This window comes from Amphiprion ocellaris, chromosome 15 (genome assembly GCF_022539595.1).
Source record: "Amphiprion ocellaris isolate individual 3 ecotype Okinawa chromosome 15, ASM2253959v1, whole genome shotgun sequence".
NCBI lineage: Eukaryota > Metazoa > Chordata > Actinopteri > Pomacentridae > Amphiprion > Amphiprion ocellaris.
In genome coordinates, this window is record NC_072780.1 from 12,696,444 (window position 1) to 12,712,571 (window position 16,128).

The 16,128-nt window shown below is 41.6% G+C and overlaps 2 protein-coding genes across 3 annotated transcripts; both read left to right on the forward strand.

Moving 5' to 3' along the window:
- The first annotated feature begins 3,425 nt into the window (after positions 1-3,425).
- Positions 3,426-5,589, forward strand: LOC129350603 (proline-rich protein 15). Its single transcript, XM_055017640.1, has 2 exons — positions 3,426-3,799; positions 4,233-5,589. The coding sequence occupies exon 2, from the start codon at positions 4,253-4,255 to the stop codon at positions 4,694-4,696; it is 444 nt and encodes a 147-aa protein (XP_054873615.1). The 5' UTR covers positions 3,426-3,799; positions 4,233-4,252; the 3' UTR covers positions 4,697-5,589.
- A 935-nt stretch (positions 5,590-6,524) lies between these two features.
- On the forward strand, positions 6,525-15,703 carry wipf3 (WAS/WASL interacting protein family member 3). 2 transcript variants are annotated; one of them, XM_023287114.3, is made up of 8 exons: positions 6,525-6,832; positions 8,405-8,499; positions 9,344-9,479; positions 11,613-11,774; positions 11,883-12,599; positions 14,018-14,155; positions 14,506-14,607; positions 14,711-15,703. In XM_023287114.3, exons 2-8 carry the CDS (start codon positions 8,422-8,424, stop codon positions 14,749-14,751), a joined length of 1,374 nt encoding a protein of 457 aa, XP_023142882.2. In that variant the 5' UTR covers positions 6,525-6,832; positions 8,405-8,421; the 3' UTR covers positions 14,752-15,703. The 2 variants fall into 2 exon arrangements, with proteins under 2 accessions (XP_023142882.2, XP_023142881.2); XM_023287113.3 differs by having other exon boundaries at positions 6,526-6,832; positions 14,503-14,607.
- Positions 15,704-16,128: the final 425 nt, after the last annotated feature.

The following is a 16,128-nucleotide window of genomic DNA, read 5'->3' on the forward strand; positions in this document are numbered from 1 at the left end:
GCTGCACAATGGCTGGGTGGTTAGCACTGTTGCCTTGCAGCTAGAAGATCCCTGGTTCACATCCCAGCCATTCTGGAATCTTTCTTCATGGAGTTTGCATGTGTGAGTTTTTACCGGATTCTCCGGCTTCCTAACACAGTTCAAAAACATGCTGAGGTTAATTGGTGATTGTAAATTGTCCGTAGGTGTGAATGTGAGTGTGTTTGTTTGTCTCTATGTGTAACTCTGTAGCCACATGTCCAGGGTGTCCCCTGCCTTCACCCTGAGTCAGCTGGGATAGACTCCAGCCCCCCCACGATCCTAATGATGATTAAGCGGTGTATAGATAATGGATGGATAGTATTAATAATAGCTGAGCTCCAATTACCAATTCTACAGTTATAGTTTAACCTCATGTATTGGCAATAAATAAATAAATCCAATTAAAAATCTGTTTTCATATTTGACAGAAATTGATGTTATTTACCAGAATTACAGAAGACTGAAACTGCCATTTAAAACAACTGAAAGTAAACTCTCTGTCCCTGTGCATGACTGGTAATCCCACACACCTGTGTGTGTGTGTGTGTGTGTGTGTGTGTGTGTGTGTATGTGGTTGTCAAGGAGAAAAAAATTGTGATTCATGTAGTTTATAATGGCACAAAGTCAAACATTTCCCAGACAGAAACAGATATGGACACACACACAGGGAATACCTTGTGCAATACCTGCCATTGTTTCAATATCTCTCCACAGCATCATTTAGTTTTCTGTACACATTCTTCACATGCTTTTCTCTTTCAATGGAGAACTACTCTCTCTTTTCTTTTTTACTTTTCCCTGCAGAAATCAGTTCAGTGACAGATGTTCTCAGGGTGAAGAGGCTAATGTTTGTAGTACAGATCTTAATCTAAAAAGAGCATGCATGAATGTTTTTTTTTTAATCAGGTGGTGGCTGCAGTTAATTATCAACTTTCAGTGAGACTACCTGTGGCGTTATGGAGAGGAAAGCAGATTAGGAGATATGGGACAGAGAGTTGGAGAGGCTGACAAAAACTGAGAGGTGATATAATACAATAACATCCAGTGACTGTGATGGTAGTTAACCCAGAAGAAGCAATACTCGTGTGAGTGATTAGGAAATTAAGATTGAAACAGTGGTCGAAAGAACTTTAAATGGCAAAAATGGAAAAGATAAAATGCTTCTAGGTTGTCAAATTTGAGATTTTTTTTTTGACAGACTAAACAAATTAAACAGTGAATTTGGGCCCTAAAATGTTAATCTGTAGGTATGCGTATGGATATGTTTACATAGGTGAGAATGTGTGAGCATTTCAGTGTCGGTTGCATCAATGCTCACCTGACCATGTGCACAGGAGTAATAAACACAATGACAGGCAGGAGAGAGAAGAAATACCTCACAGAGTTTCGACTGGCATATGAGATGGGAGGAGAGGGAGTCCCCCAGGTATGCAGGCCACCTGCTGAAGAGGGGAGAGAGAGAGAGAGAGAGAGAGAGAGAGAGAGAGAGATGGCATTCCTGGTGCCACAGCAACAACTTTCACCTGCTACTTTGGAGGAGGGAGACAAAGGTATTCTCTGATTCCTCCCTCCTCTCTCCGTTTCTGACTGGGTCTTCCCTGTTGGCAGCAGCCCACACAGAAACCATTTTGCCAGGATTCCATAGTCAGAGAAACTCATTTGTGTGCATAACGTCATGTCTAAGAGATGCTATTTTTTTGATTAGCAAGGATCCAATGAAACTTTGAAACTTAGTTAAAAGATTATTTCACTTGTGATGAATTTTGAGCCTTTGATATTGTGAATACTATGACCTCAAACATACATTAAAGTAGCATCTGAAAACTGATTAGAGACAGTTAAACGTTTTGCTCTATGTTTTTGGACATATCTTGCACTTGTGCACTGTACGTGATAAACATCTGATTGTGTTTAAAGGAATGTTCATAGGGCTCTTTTCAACAAACTGTGAAATCATTAGAGCCCAAATGACACATTGGTTAGCAGATAGTAACAGGATTTTTTGGGCCTATCACAGATACATTGACATTAGCACACAGGTCCTTAACTTCAGTAAAAGTAATCACACAAGAGTATAAAAAAACTCCATTACAAGTAAAAATCATGTATTATAATTTAAAGCTGCATATCAACGCATTGTACTGACAACTTCAATTACAATACATGCAATATGATGCTACATATGGAGGCATATTATTAAATACTGCCCTACTGAACTGCATTAAGTAGAATTCTACTTTTATATCTGGTTCAAATTGAAGTAATTTCTAAGTGCATTACAATATAGCCTACATGGCTGTTACCTTAAAAGACTAAATACAGTAAAATAAGGGTCATTTTCTAAAATGTAATGGAGTAAAAGTAGAAACATGTATGCATTAAGTATAACTTGCCTGCTGAGCTATTTAAAGTACAAGTGTCTCAGCTGTACTTGAGTAAATGCAGTCAAATAATCACTGATTGAGTAGTTATTAGTAAATTACAGTAGATATAACAACTTTTTTTTGAAAATGCAGAAATAATGACCCTTCATGATTTTATAACTTTAAGTCTGTAAAAGGAACCATAATGTTTATTGTCAATATGCAACCCAGCGGTGCTTTATTTTTGAGAATGACTAGATTGTTCATTTTTAACAGTAAACTAATCAGGCAATGGTAAACCATAAATCAAAATAAAAACCTGTTCAGAAATGCTCTAATTACCTCTAATAGTCATTATTATACCACCTTTAATCACATCACATGAATAAATGAATGTGTTTTGGCCACATTTCTTTCTGAAAGTCAGGGAGTCAGACAGAAAGTCATAAAAAAAAAAAAAGATATGAACCTTGGAAGAAACTGAATCCAGAGCTGAAAGTACAGTAGGACAAGCAGAAGCATCCGGAAGGATCACATGAGACAAGTACCACAGCAGATGAAACTGGCGTCAGGCCAAACTGCTTCCCTCACTTAATGTGAACCTGCAACAGCAACAATTGCACGTTTACTGCAGTCATGTCATCTCAGGAGATACTTGACTGCTTCCTGTCGCATCTGGTCATTTCAGCACAAGGTCCCACTTAGGACCAGCTGATCTATTTTGGTCGCTTGTTAATTTTTATCAATACCTGAAAAACGTCTCACTTCCTTGTTCCACTCCTTCAAAGTCAAATCTTACAGTACTGGGCGTCCTAAACATAGAACATAATTGGGCTCTGTGGTCTGGGTTGGGTTCAGCTGATACAAAGGACACTTTTTTATTTATTTTTTTAATCTGTCACCAAAGACGTTCACGCTCCCATGGGGTATGTTGCCACGCAACCATAAGCCCCACCCACCACTGCTGTCGGTTCACCTGAGCGGTGCTCACGTGACAGAGCCGGAGAGTTCATCCAATCAGGAGTGTGGACAGGTGCCTCGAGTGGAGAGTTTCGGAGGCGGAAACCTGCTGGTTCAGTGGAAGAAAGCTGCTCCTTATAAATGTGTCACTTCATTTGTGATTTTCTCAAGAATTACAAAGGGAAGAGTGGAGATATTTGACAGGAGTAGCAGAGAAAAAGAACTTTAAACGTTCTGGTGAAGGGAGATGTGACGAGACAGGACACCAGGCCCGTGCGTAAAATGGATACTAGCGCGACCCTCTGAGGTATTGTTGTCACAGTGTTAACCAGTGAGGAGGAAGACACTGAGTGTTGAGTGCTGTGGATCTACAGTATCTCAGCACAGTCCAGAGCCTGACATTTACACTTGGATCAGGGTCGTTTTAAGTGTCTACAGCTCCTTTTGCAGCTCAGGTAAGGTCTCCACACAGCTTTTTTTGCGTATTGTTCACCTGTGAATCACAGTCTGGGTTTGCCTTCTGTTCTCACGACTCATTAAACCAGTTTTACAGAACAGCTAAACATAGTTACACTGGTTATTCACAGGATTAGTTAGTAAGACGTTGTGTCACTGGTGGGACATAAGAGGTGACAAAATCTGAATCATCAAACATAAAAATACATAAAAATCTAAACAGTGCAAATGATATTCAAGCCATGAATAGGATTTGTTATGCTAATGCTTAGTGAGGATGGAGATGTAGAGCAAGAGGACAATGGTGTTTGAGAATAATAGTTTTTGACAGAATATGAATTGAGAGGTCTGAACAACATAAATGGCATCACAGAGGAAATGACACAACATATTGGTAAAGAAAGACAACAGTTAGTGATGGCTTTGTTACAGGTCCCTCCCTCCAGTTGAAGATGACAGAGAGGACCCCATGGTGGAGGGCATTCCTACCACCAAAGAGAAAGAGCGGAAGCCACAAGGACACAGGTTCTACCCATTCCTTTGGCCCAGATTTTAACCCTTTTGAGCAACGGTCAGAAAAGAAAAAAGACCCCACGGCCACCGCCTCCAAGACCCCCGGCAGCCAGGCCCCGGCTCAGGCAGAGTCCAACAAGCTCTCTGACCTCGCCAGCGATGACACCTTTGACGACTCCCAGATGGACTCAGTCTTCAATGAGCAGACGTGTCGAAGGAACATGAAGGTGTCACGCTCGGGTCGATTCAAAGAGAAGAAGAAGTTGCGCAGCAGTCTCCCCATACAGGAGAAAGAGCCAGAGACTGTAGCGTCTGGGAAAGAGGACATCCGGCGGCAACGAGGAGGAGAAAGTGATCCGAGACTGCTTTACAGAGATGCTTGAAAAGAAGGAGACAGATTTGAGTAAATGAAGATGCTTCATTCTCAAGAGGCATGCCTAGAAGTCTATAGTATGTTGGTGATGATGAAGACAACAACACTGCAGGAATATGGTGATGTGGTGCAAGAAATGTTTAATATTTTGTACATTTATTGATGGACTTGTGCAAGCGGGCCACAGAAACAATGTAAAGTGACTTGAAAATGAATTGTATTTGTTTTGTGATGGGTATTGAAGCATTTTGCCAACAATATTCCACAATCAAAACTCAAAAGAAGTGATAGAGTAATGATGCAGTGAGCACTTACGAGCCCAGTATAGTTAACATACCAAAGTGTCCCTGTTTTAGTGATTGGACAGTTCATTACATGAAAAACAACTCTTAAAAAATTTCCTTGAATGCTATTTTTTAAATTAGTACTCAATGTATGGGATGTGCTTCAGGAAAATGTTGTCTATGAGATGTTTACACTGTTTCTGTAACTATATTAATGTATGTTTTTATAATGAAGGATGAGTATAATACTCCTTTTACAGTGCTTTTACAAGAATGATTCTAAAGGGTTAGAAGGATGTTTATGAAAGTGTAAATGATTGTATTATATGTGTGAACAAAAATAATGTTTGTGAGCAGCTCTGAGTCAGATGTACAATTGCCAGCGAAATGCAGAATATGTCGATGAAGGATGAGATCTAGTCTACTTTTTTAAATACACTCGTAGGTCCTTAGCAGCTGCTACAACTGAAATTAGAAGTTTATGTTGTACTATTCAACAAACTGAGATATGGAGAAATTGTGAAGGAAGGAATTGCTTTTTAGGACTGCTATGTTTGGGATCACCTGTGAACACTTACATGAAGGCAAAATATGAGGAATAAATCTGATATCTGCTGCAGCTGGTTGTATGAATGTGTGTCTGAGTTCATCACGGCCGACAGAAAGGTTTTAAACCGGACAGTGCAGGGAAAGTTGTAACTTTGCTATAAATTTGTCTTGAAACAGACACTTGTTGCACATTAAACAAAGAAAAACAAGATGATTTACTGTTTAAAATAACACAAGAAAGTCACACAAAAACTGTAGAAATGTGAATTTCAAAACGTCATATCTGTACTTTTGGCAGCTGCGTGGTCGTCACAGTCTTAAAATAAAGGTCATTACAATGAATTACTGTCAATTAGTGTTTATATATAGAATCTGTTGCTGTCAAGCCCAGGCCTTATATTGTGAGTTAAAGGGAGGAGCACGCCCAGCGTTAAAGGTACGTGTGTCACTGCATTCCTTTTTGTCACTGTTAAAGTTTGAGGTGTGTGTGTGTGTGTGTGTTTGTGTGTGTGTGTGTGTGTGTGTGTGTGTGTGTGTGTGTGTGTGTGTTTACCTGCACTTTACATGAGCGTGTGAAAGGCTTATTACTGATGCAACCTAACAAATTACATCAAAATCTTCAGATATGATGCACCATAGCAGTGTGGCTCTTTCATTAAAGCACAAAAGGTAAACAGAGGTGCACACAAATGAATAAAGACGACTTGCACTGGCATCATTTCAACACAAGGGGGCATAAATGAGCTGTCATCATATTGTGAAGTTAATTATAAGAAGCAGCTTATTAGATTTGGCTTGATGAAAGTCTCCAGGCTATTTCTCGGTTCCCACGAATGCACAATGCTTATTTAACTCCACAGGTGTAATTAAGCGTGAGGGAAAGTTTCTCTGCACCTTCAAAACGAGCTGAAATGATGACACCCATCTGACTGTCCTACCTCTTTCTCTCCATTGGCCCCGGGTTGACTGTGGGGCGGTGAGGTGTGGTTTGGCACTGTGCGCCTCCAGCAGTGCGAGAGGTGGGGACAAAGTGCAAGAGACGTTGTGCTGTTGACCTCCAAACCTGCCTGTCTTCTGCCTCCAGCGACATGGATACAGGAATGAAGTAAAATGAAAACTTTCTGGCACTTTTTCACATGCTTACAGGCGTTCCACAAGCTGTCCACAAGACAAACGTCTGCGGAGTGTGACCTGGTTTGACTAAAAATAACTTGGAGACTTTCTCGCTGTGCCGCTATGAAGAGCGCACTCTGAGGGCTCCATCTCACTGAAACTTTCTCTGCAAACAGGTGGATTTCTGACGTTTTCTGAAGGTAAAGGCTTCTTAATTGTTGTGTAGTTTGTATGTGCCAAGTGTATGCTCGTTTTCCTACAGAACTGTGTGGTGAAATGCGTAAAAGTCAGGCTGTTTACAGCAGATGAGCCGTGTTTGTGTTACTTGAAATAACAGACTAATACAGTTAGGATGCTTAGTTCATGGATTTTACTTGTAAATTCATCTCAGAAGTGCATACTTGGAAGCAAAGTAAAGAACAGTGGACAAATTTGCGAGTCAAAATATGCACATTTTCTTTATTGTCTGGTGTCCTCCACCTAAATAAGATATGTGTAGATAATAATCCTGATAACAAAATCAAGCAGAATTTCCTTGTTAATGCTTTCCCACTGTTACAAATTAGGATAAGGATTACAAAATATGGAAATAAACCCAAAGCACTGTCAGTATCCCAAATAATGATTTGCATGCCTTTTGCAAAGAAGGTGTGTGTGTCCTTCTTTTAGGCTGCAGCAGCTGCCAATTCCAGCTGCTTGTTGTCACATCATGTGTCCTCTACCTTAGAAAGAGCACATTTCAAAGCCAAACAACAACTGGTGTGAGAGGTGCACTTCCACACACCTGTTCTGCAGGAGCTCAGCTCACCAGTGTCCAGCGTCGCCCCTTTAAAGATCTGACCGACAGTGTCACTGAGGCTGTTTGCTTGACACAGATATGAATATAGAAATAGCAACAGTCTGCCAGTTGCAAATAGGAGAAGCATGAAGAGCACAAGAGAGACGTGTAGAGATTCAACAAGAACAGGTTCTGCTCTGTGTTTTATTAAATTGCTAAGGAGGAGCGTGTGCAAATTCCACAGAGAACTGAATGTGCACAAACCTCAGGCTGTTTTCAGGCCTTCATTCATGGTAGACAGCATGTCAAGAATCTGCGATGCCAAGATGGTGGGTGGAAGCCTCAGCGACTGTCACTGTGGCTGTGGGGTTGTTTACCAAGAAAGCTGCTGTCAACATGTGGAGATTGAGATGTGGTGACATAATCACCGGGCTGTTCCTGGAAGGTTGTTCTGGTGGATCTTTAATGGAGCTTTGATTGCCAAACCAGTTGCCCTTAAAGACATCCTGGGCAAAGTTATCAGTTCAGTACAATCAGGAATAAACGAATAATGTGTTAGCACGCTGTACTGTTTTCCTGTGGGCCTTCCTTAATGTGTTTTCCATTCAGTCACTGCAGCGAAGGCCTTCTGTCAGTGAGTGACCAAAGGGTAGGGGTCCATTACTTTTCACACAACACTCACCATTGTTCCAGTCCCAAGTCCTGCTACAGAGCATTGTGGGAAGAAGAAGAGTAGCCGGGGTGGGGTTGCGGAGGGGGCTTGTGTCAGATTTCTCCGGAGAGGATGGAGTGCTTTCTGTTTCCTGTTTTGTGCCGTGTGATGGTGAAAGCTCTTCCTGTTCAGGGAAGAGGGCAGGAGGCCACCGAGTGTGGACCTTTTACACAGTGGCGGCTTCTGACGAGGATAGAAAAAAATCTTAGAAGCTGGTGAGCTGTGGCGTGAATCGGGCGGCAACTTTGCTCTCAGTAATACAGTGCACACTGTCCTCTGCAGGTATCCGAGGCTCAGGCATGCCGGTCCCCCCTCCTCCGCCTCCGCCTCCCCCAGCCGCCCCTCCACCACCTCCCCCCAGCGCTGTTCTGCCACAGGTGGGTGTTTTTCTCTCCGTCTGTCTCCACCTCTCTCTCTCATGCAATCGTAAACAGTCACTCGTGTCCTTCTTGCTGACCATCAACCAAACACCTGGAGGTTATTTGCATTATTGATTGAGCTACTACACACACAGACTCTCAGTAGCAGCAGAGTGTTATGTTTCCACAGCCGGCTCACGGTGTCCTCATGGTAAATGAGATTGCAGCCACCAAACAAGGCCAGACTGCACAGACATGGCTCAGTAGGTTCTGGATACAGCAGTAATCTGAAGTTGTGCTGCTTTCCAATGTAGAGAATATGAGGCAAACAATAAGCTATTTAAATAAATAGAAATGATCCTTTCCCCTTTTACTTCTTGTCTTTATCCACCCTTTGCTCAGTGGTTACAGGTTTTATTTATTTGTATCCGACCTGAGATGAAATCTTAAATCTCTTTTTCGTACTGAATAAAACCTACAATCTTGAAAAAATACTCAGTCAGGCTGCACACTAACAGTTTGGTTCATTAGTGATTAATCTGTCACTTTTTGTATGAACTTTAAAGCCTATAATTTCAGAAAATTGTGAAAAAATGGTTTTCAAAGCTCACAGAGACGTTTTAAGTTTGCAAAAACATAAAACAGAAGGAAACAGCAATGCCTCTAATTTCAGATGTTGAAATGGTTTTTACAAGCTGCATTTTGCTGGATGAATAAATTAATCAAACAATAACAAGAATGAAAGTAGTTGGTGATTAAATATGATTTTTTTTGGTGTGGGGGATTGGTAAGATGTAATACATATACTGTACTGTAAAAACACTGTATAAAGTTGTTTTTTTTCCCCTGATCTATGTGACAGTGTCCGTTGGAGCCTCTTAAGCTCCAGGCTGGTGGAGGAGGAGGTGGAAGGAATGCCCTGTTGGCCGACATCCAGAAAGGAGCCAAGCTCAGGAAAGTCACACAGGTCAACGACCGCAGTGCCCCTGTTGTCGATAGTAAGTCCAGCAGCCTGCCATCCTCTAAGACACACGGACAGACACACACAGTCTGTAGTCACCAAATATAAAAGCATTTCTGCTTTTCTTAGCTGTAGTGGAATGGGGGCTTAATAGTGTGTGTTTGTATTTCGAAATGTTCTAGTGCAGTGCATTACGATAAAAACAAACCATGAAAGTTGAAGAAGACGCGACAAGGGAGGGGAGAGGGCTTAGATGGGAGGATGTTATGTTGCTTTGGGCTGTGTTTGAACACATACACACATATAGCCAAGCGCACACTCCAGGAAGGAATGCCCTATAGCAGATAATGATGCAGGCACACCAGGAAACTACTATATACAGTACAGTGGCAAACACAATAGACAAGACACATGTTGTAACCTTACTATAGCTTTACAAAAAGATGCTTCTCTGCTTATGGGATTCTTTTTTATATTTGCAACAAATGTTTATGGATGTTATTATATCATAGAGTCTGTTTTATAGATTTTCTTGTGCTTTATGAACAGTCTGTGGGCAATTTGTGTTTCAGGCGGGTACAAGACACACTTCTCTTTAGCAAAAGTACAGTAAAATCTTTATTTTAAGTTTAAAATTGATCCATATTATGTATTTTATATATATATAGTTTCGGTTGTGAAAATGTTTAGTCTCTTCACATTTGTTTGCTATACTGGGAAATTACTGTTGCATTAGTTTCCCTGCACAGCCAGAAACACACAACTCCCCATGGAAATTGAGCAAAAAGACAACCAGAGTCATTTTGCGACAAACTACAGCTGTAGATGTTGGTGCTGGTGTATCAGTTTTAACAGTTTTAGCAAAGTGTCAGTGAGTCGGTGAAATGTCTCGGTGTCAGTTACATTAAAGAGCCAGGCCTCTAGTGTAGTTTGTCCTCAGGGAGATTAGATAATTGGGGTGGTGCAAAAGTCACTCAAGTTCCTGCCTGAGCTACACTAGTGTTTAAAGACAGTGCACTACTGAGGAATTTCATTTCACTAACCTTTTTTTGTGATGGTATGTCACAATAATGACATAGCATCCGAAATAGAAATAAACATGAATTATTTAATGAAATTAATAGCTAAGGTAAAGTTAACTAATATTTGATGGATGCTTTCAAAAATATTCCAAAAGGAGAATCTGCAACTTTTATACAGTAGTTGATTAACATGTAAGGCTGAAAGGTTAGCAGATACCATCCGGATGTTTTAGCTTATCATTTTAAATGGAAAACAAAATGAAAAGTTCACAAGGCAGAGCTGAAAGTAACAGCTGGTGCAATTTTACATCATTATCTACATGTGTTAATCTTATGTGGTGCAATCTGTAAGAAATATTGTCATACAGTTAAGTTTTTAGGACAAAAAATACATTTAATTTCAAGGGATGTGCTTTCTATGAACACAAGTGATGTTTATTTCATTATCATGAAACTAATGAGTAGACTAATAAAGTAAAGCTGCTTTGGCTCCAAACAAAAAGCCAAGAAGAGTGTTTTTTAAATTTAATGTGATTGAATGTGCCTTTCCTTATTTTTGTGTTCTTGCATTCTGCAAGTTAATCCATAGGCTTTAAACGGTGCAGGTTTAGAGCAAAGGTTAGGTGCTGTTTCTGGTCCAGATTTGGAATGAAGATGGGGTTGTAAATGCTCACAGGATCTAAGAATCAGACTAATTCCTTGGTAGGTTTTCTGTGGGTCAGAGGAGGAATAATCTAGGCTGCCAATGAAATCACAATGTGAGGGAGAACCTCCTTAAGCAGTATTCATTTTTGACACTTTGGTCAATATTTGTGCAATACTTCTGTCACTGCAGTAGGAAATGGTCTTCTAAGATGCATTTTACATTGAACTTTTTTTTATTGCACAGTTACTTTTTTAATGTTGAAAACTATCTCTTAAATTTTTCCCCTTATGGTTATTGTATGGTTATAGCAGCTGGTACTAACAAAGTAGACAATTTTCTGAAGGAATGAATAAATTAACACATGATGAACTTAGAGCAAACATTCTATCAAAAAAAAAAAAAAACTCCATGATGCAAGATGTATGGTTTTGACATTTACATGTGCCACTGGTGTTGATGATTAAATCACTTGTAATTTAATAACACACGTGTTGTTCCCCAGAACCCAAGACTAACACTGGGGATGTACCTGGCAATGTTGGCGCCTCTCAAGGCTCATCAGGTGGGGCGGCACCCGTGGGTCCCTCTTTGAGTGGACTTTTTGCTGGCGGGTTCCCCGCTCTGAGGCCCATTGGACAAAGAGACTTAGCGGGCAAGACTCCAGGTTGGTGCAAAATGTCATGTCCTTAGTAAATCTATGCTTTTACAGTGGTAATATGTAATCATTTTGACCATCAGAGTGACTCCTCCCGTGTGTCTGTGTGTGTTTCAGTGTCTCGATCGAGCTCTTCGGCCTCCATGAAGCCTCTCTGGAATCCTCCCGCATCCGCCGACTCCAGCAGCCCTCCGGAGCCTCACAGGACAGCAGAGCTCCAGAGCTCCATCCACCGTCTGCTCGCTCCCTCCTCCTCTGCTCCTCCGTCACCTTCTCACGGCAGCAGGCACCTGCCTCCTTTCCCTGCCTCGCCTCCACCTCCGCCTCCGCCTGCCCCTACCTGCGCTCCTCCCCCGCCTCCCCCACCTCAAGCCTTTCAGGACCGGCCGGCCAACAAGCCCCCTCCTCTCCCCTCGTGTCCTCCCCCTCCGCCTCCCTCCCAGGTTACCAAGCCCACATGGCTCCCCATCCAGCACTCTCACCACACATCTGTCTCCCAGCCCTCTACTCCTCCACCTCCTCCTCCACCAGCTTTCCAGACTCCTTCGCCTGTCCCAGGCGATCGCTCCTCAGGGTGCTTCTACCCTCCGCCTCCTCCTCCTACGGCCTACTCAGAGCCCTCTAGGTTCCCCATTCTGCGCGACAGCCCCCTTGGACCTCCACCTCCTCCTCCTCCACCTCTCCCAGCTTCCTTCACTCCCAGCTGCCCGTCCACCCTCCCTCCACCACCACCCAAACTGGCCCCAGTGTCCTCCCCAGCCATGCGCTCTCTGCCGCCCTCGTACCCCTGCAACGCTCCAACTCGACGGCCACCAGCTGTGCCTAGAAGTGCAGGTAGGTGGACAACAGGACGCAAAGATGTTGTGCTTACACTTCTACCTTCATTACACCCAACTTTTAATCATTTAATAGAAATTGCACAGAGGATGAAAATTAATATCGTGTCATGTTTTCTGAAGTTTGGAAAGAGCTTTCTAATGCTGTGATTATAAGAGATGCTTGAATTTGAAAAATCACTGTGAAACACATTATCAACCAACATAAAATCTTAATTAATAAAGGTCAATCGCTGGCAAACCACAGCTGTAATATTTTTTTTAACCAAATATAGTTGGTTTTTGCTTTGTTCCTTCATTAAGCAGTACAATGTGTTCATTACATTATAGGAATTTCTTGAGAACTTCTGTAGTGTACCGTGTTTTATGAGAATGAAAGCTGTGTATTTTAACTGTACTGTGTATGTAAAAGCCAAAGTAGGGACAAGAGTGGAAAATGAACAATAGCTATAAACTGTCCGTGCAGCACATTAGCTTCATACTCTGTATTGGAACTAACTGCGTCCTCGCTCTTCACTTATGGGCTGGGTTTAAACACCCAACGCACAGCCAGCGTCACTAGTAATGGAGCCAACTTATAAAATGAATGACATCAATGTAAAAGTAAAATATATAAGAAAATGATAGCTGATTTTAGGGCTGCACAGTGGTGTAGTGGTTAGCACTTTCGCCTTGCAGCAAGAAGATCCCTGGTTCGCGTCCCGGCTTTCCCGGGATCTTTCTGCATGGAGTTTGCATGTTCTCCCTGTGCATGCGTGGGTTTTCTCCGGGTACTCTGGCTTCCTCCCACAGTCCAAAAATATGCTGAGGTTAATTGATTATTCTAAATTGCCCGTAGGTGTGAATGTGAGAGTGATTGTTTGTCTCTGTATGTAGCCCTGCGACAGACTGGTGACCTGTCTAGGGTGTCCCCTGCCTTCGCCCGAGTCAGCTGGGATAGACTCCAGCCCCCCCCGCGACCCTAGTGAGGATTAAGCGGTGTATAGATAATGGATGGATGGATGGATAGCTGATTTTTCTTAAACGATTATGACAAAGGCTTCCAGCAGTGGTTCCTAATTTGAGAAGCTTGTTGCTTCATAATGGGTCACATGTCAAATCCAGGCAGTTGTGAGATCATTATTGACTATTTGCTTTTTTCTTGTAAAACACTGTTCAGTTGAGCTGTTTTTCATTCTGGAACTTCCAACAAAGTATAGGTTGGAGACTGTGGCAGCTGTTACAGGTAGTCATTATAGCTATGTGTTGTTTAACCCTGTAGTTTTTTTGTGATTTATACAAATTACTGCTTTTTAATAGAAGAAAAATGTGAATATGGCCTAACAGTGTCAACTGGTGTTGCAGAATTGCACATCAAGTTTGTCCTTTACCTTTTATGTGAGGTCTATTACTGATGTCCTCTCCTCTTGGTAACAGGTGTGGGTCGACTCGCTCCTCCTCCGGCTCCTCCGGCACGTTCCCCTTCCACAGAGTTGTCCACCCGCATTCCTCCCCCTCCACCACCACCTCCTCTGCCCCCATCCAGTCTCAGGAATGGACACCTGCACAGCCTGGGTAAGATGTATAATGACAAATTGTGCATTTAGTTAGTATAATGTGAAATGCAATTATAAAAGAATGTCCCGATGGAGGATGAAAGACATCTTCTGCTTGTGACCAGTATGGATAATTGAATTGTACATAGCGGCGGGTTAACACCACCTGTAATACATATTCTCTTTTATCCACTATGAACAGTATGGGACGTTTGAAAAGATGGCCTCGTGTTGAAGCTTTGTTTTGCATGGACGGTTGTCATAATTTTATCCATAATTCTGTGTAATTTTTGAAACTCAGCTAGTGTTATATTGGAAAATGACAACAAAGTGGAAGCTTCTAACTGTGTCTTAATTCTACTCCAGCAGATGACTTTGAATCCAAGTTCCAGTTCCACCCTGTAGAAGACCTACCTCCGCCCGATGAATTCAAGCCTTTCCCTCGGATCTACCCCAGCAAAGAAAACAGAGGTAGCTACACAGCACACACATTATTTCCTAACTTGCCTCAGCACTTTAGTCCTATTTTCTGAGCTGTCTTTTTGCTTTTCATTTCTTCTTCACTCTCTCTCAGTGAACCCCAAACCGCCAGCAATCAGGACACACCTCAGATGAGTCATCCCCTTCTTCATCCCCGACACACTGCGGAAAGAAAATATTCATTATTCCTCCTCTGTCTTATGACAGCTTATGACAGCATATCTGCCATGGACTTATTCAGATAGCGGCATTTTTTTGTGTGTCGTTTGTGTTTAGTGTGTTCGTGCTTATACAAGTGTCAAACAGGGTCCCATCTTACACTGACTATGTGACCTCTGACCTTTTCCAGTGTGGAATGTTTTGAATGTGAGGAGGAGGAGGAGGGTTTGCCCCACTAATACTCATAAGCTACACACAGACTCTACACATGTACGCTCCAAGGACAGTGTCTTCCAGTAGCTATATTTAACTCCTGACAGTGTAACACTTTGAGCACTTCATTACCTACATACAGTATAGAAAACTTATTTGAGATGACATGTTGATTTGTCCTTACATACAGTAGCACTTTTACAGCCACAAACTGAATCCAGGGGAAATGCTGTGGAGCTGCAAAGATTGTATAAATGTGTCTCAATATGCTGCATTTTAAAGGTAAAGCCTAAATGTTCAAGCGAGACAATCCTTACCAGAAATTTGTGTGCAACAATTGGGCCTAATTTCAATGTAAAACTCAATGTGAAAACACGATTGCATGTGAATTCTTGCTCATTTTTAACTTGCACTGCAGCGTAAACTCACCGTATGTGTCCAGAAAGCATTGTACATACAGTGTAGTGGTGCTCTCCTGTGTTAATGTGACTTTTTCTTTTTAAGAGAATGTGACGGGACGATTACTGACATTGAGTGGCTTGTTGGAATGCATTGGTTTTAAATGACACTGAATTGTTGGCTTTATTACTAGATAATAAGTGAGGTATACGGTTTCTTTTCCTTAATGTATTAACCAACACTAACACCTGGGAAGACAGTGCCACCTGCTGGTTGAATGTGTGACCACTAAATAAACCAAAGTATCTTTGTTTAACAGGTGCACTCAGTCACTTTATTTATGACACTGGTTTGAAAAGAGAAAAATAACACATACCTGACTTTAACATTGTAGTCATTTGCTTCTTAAGTTTAGTCTTGATGTGTTTATGTGAGGAAGGGCAACCACAAAGCAACAAAAACAGGACAGTCTAGATTCTAGTTCAGTCATTTTCTGGTTAAAGACTCGAGTGTAATATCTCAAAACAGCCTTAAGCACTCCGGTTAAATAACAGGTACACTTAATCTCTGTTTGCCATTTCCTGTAGACAAAATTACCACAGCTGTCACTGCAAATTTGTTAAAAAAAAAAAAAAAAAAAAAAAAAAAAAAATAATTAAGTGTTTGACAAATCAGAAGCACTAAATGTACAGATCAGGGCTGAACAATAGAGCCTCTAAGCATTGGTGTCTTTCTCACAGA

Bases quoted from the DNA above. Each gene is read 5' to 3' on its own strand.
- LOC129350603 (XM_055017640.1), top strand. From the start codon at position 4,253: ATGACAGAGAGGACCCCATGGTGGAGGGCATTCCTACCACCAAAGAGA.
- wipf3 (XM_023287113.3), top strand. From the start codon at position 8,422: ATGCCGGTCCCCCCTCCTCCGCCTCCGCCTCCCCCAGCCGCCCCTCCA. The intron at 8,500-9,343 runs GTGGGTGTTTTT...TCTATGTGACAG, and splicing joins CCAGCGCTGTTCTGCCACAG to TGTCCGTTGGAGCCTCTTAA. The intron at 14,156-14,502 runs GTAAGATGTATA...ATTCTACTCCAG, and splicing joins TGGACACCTGCACAGCCTGG to CAGATGACTTTGAATCCAAG.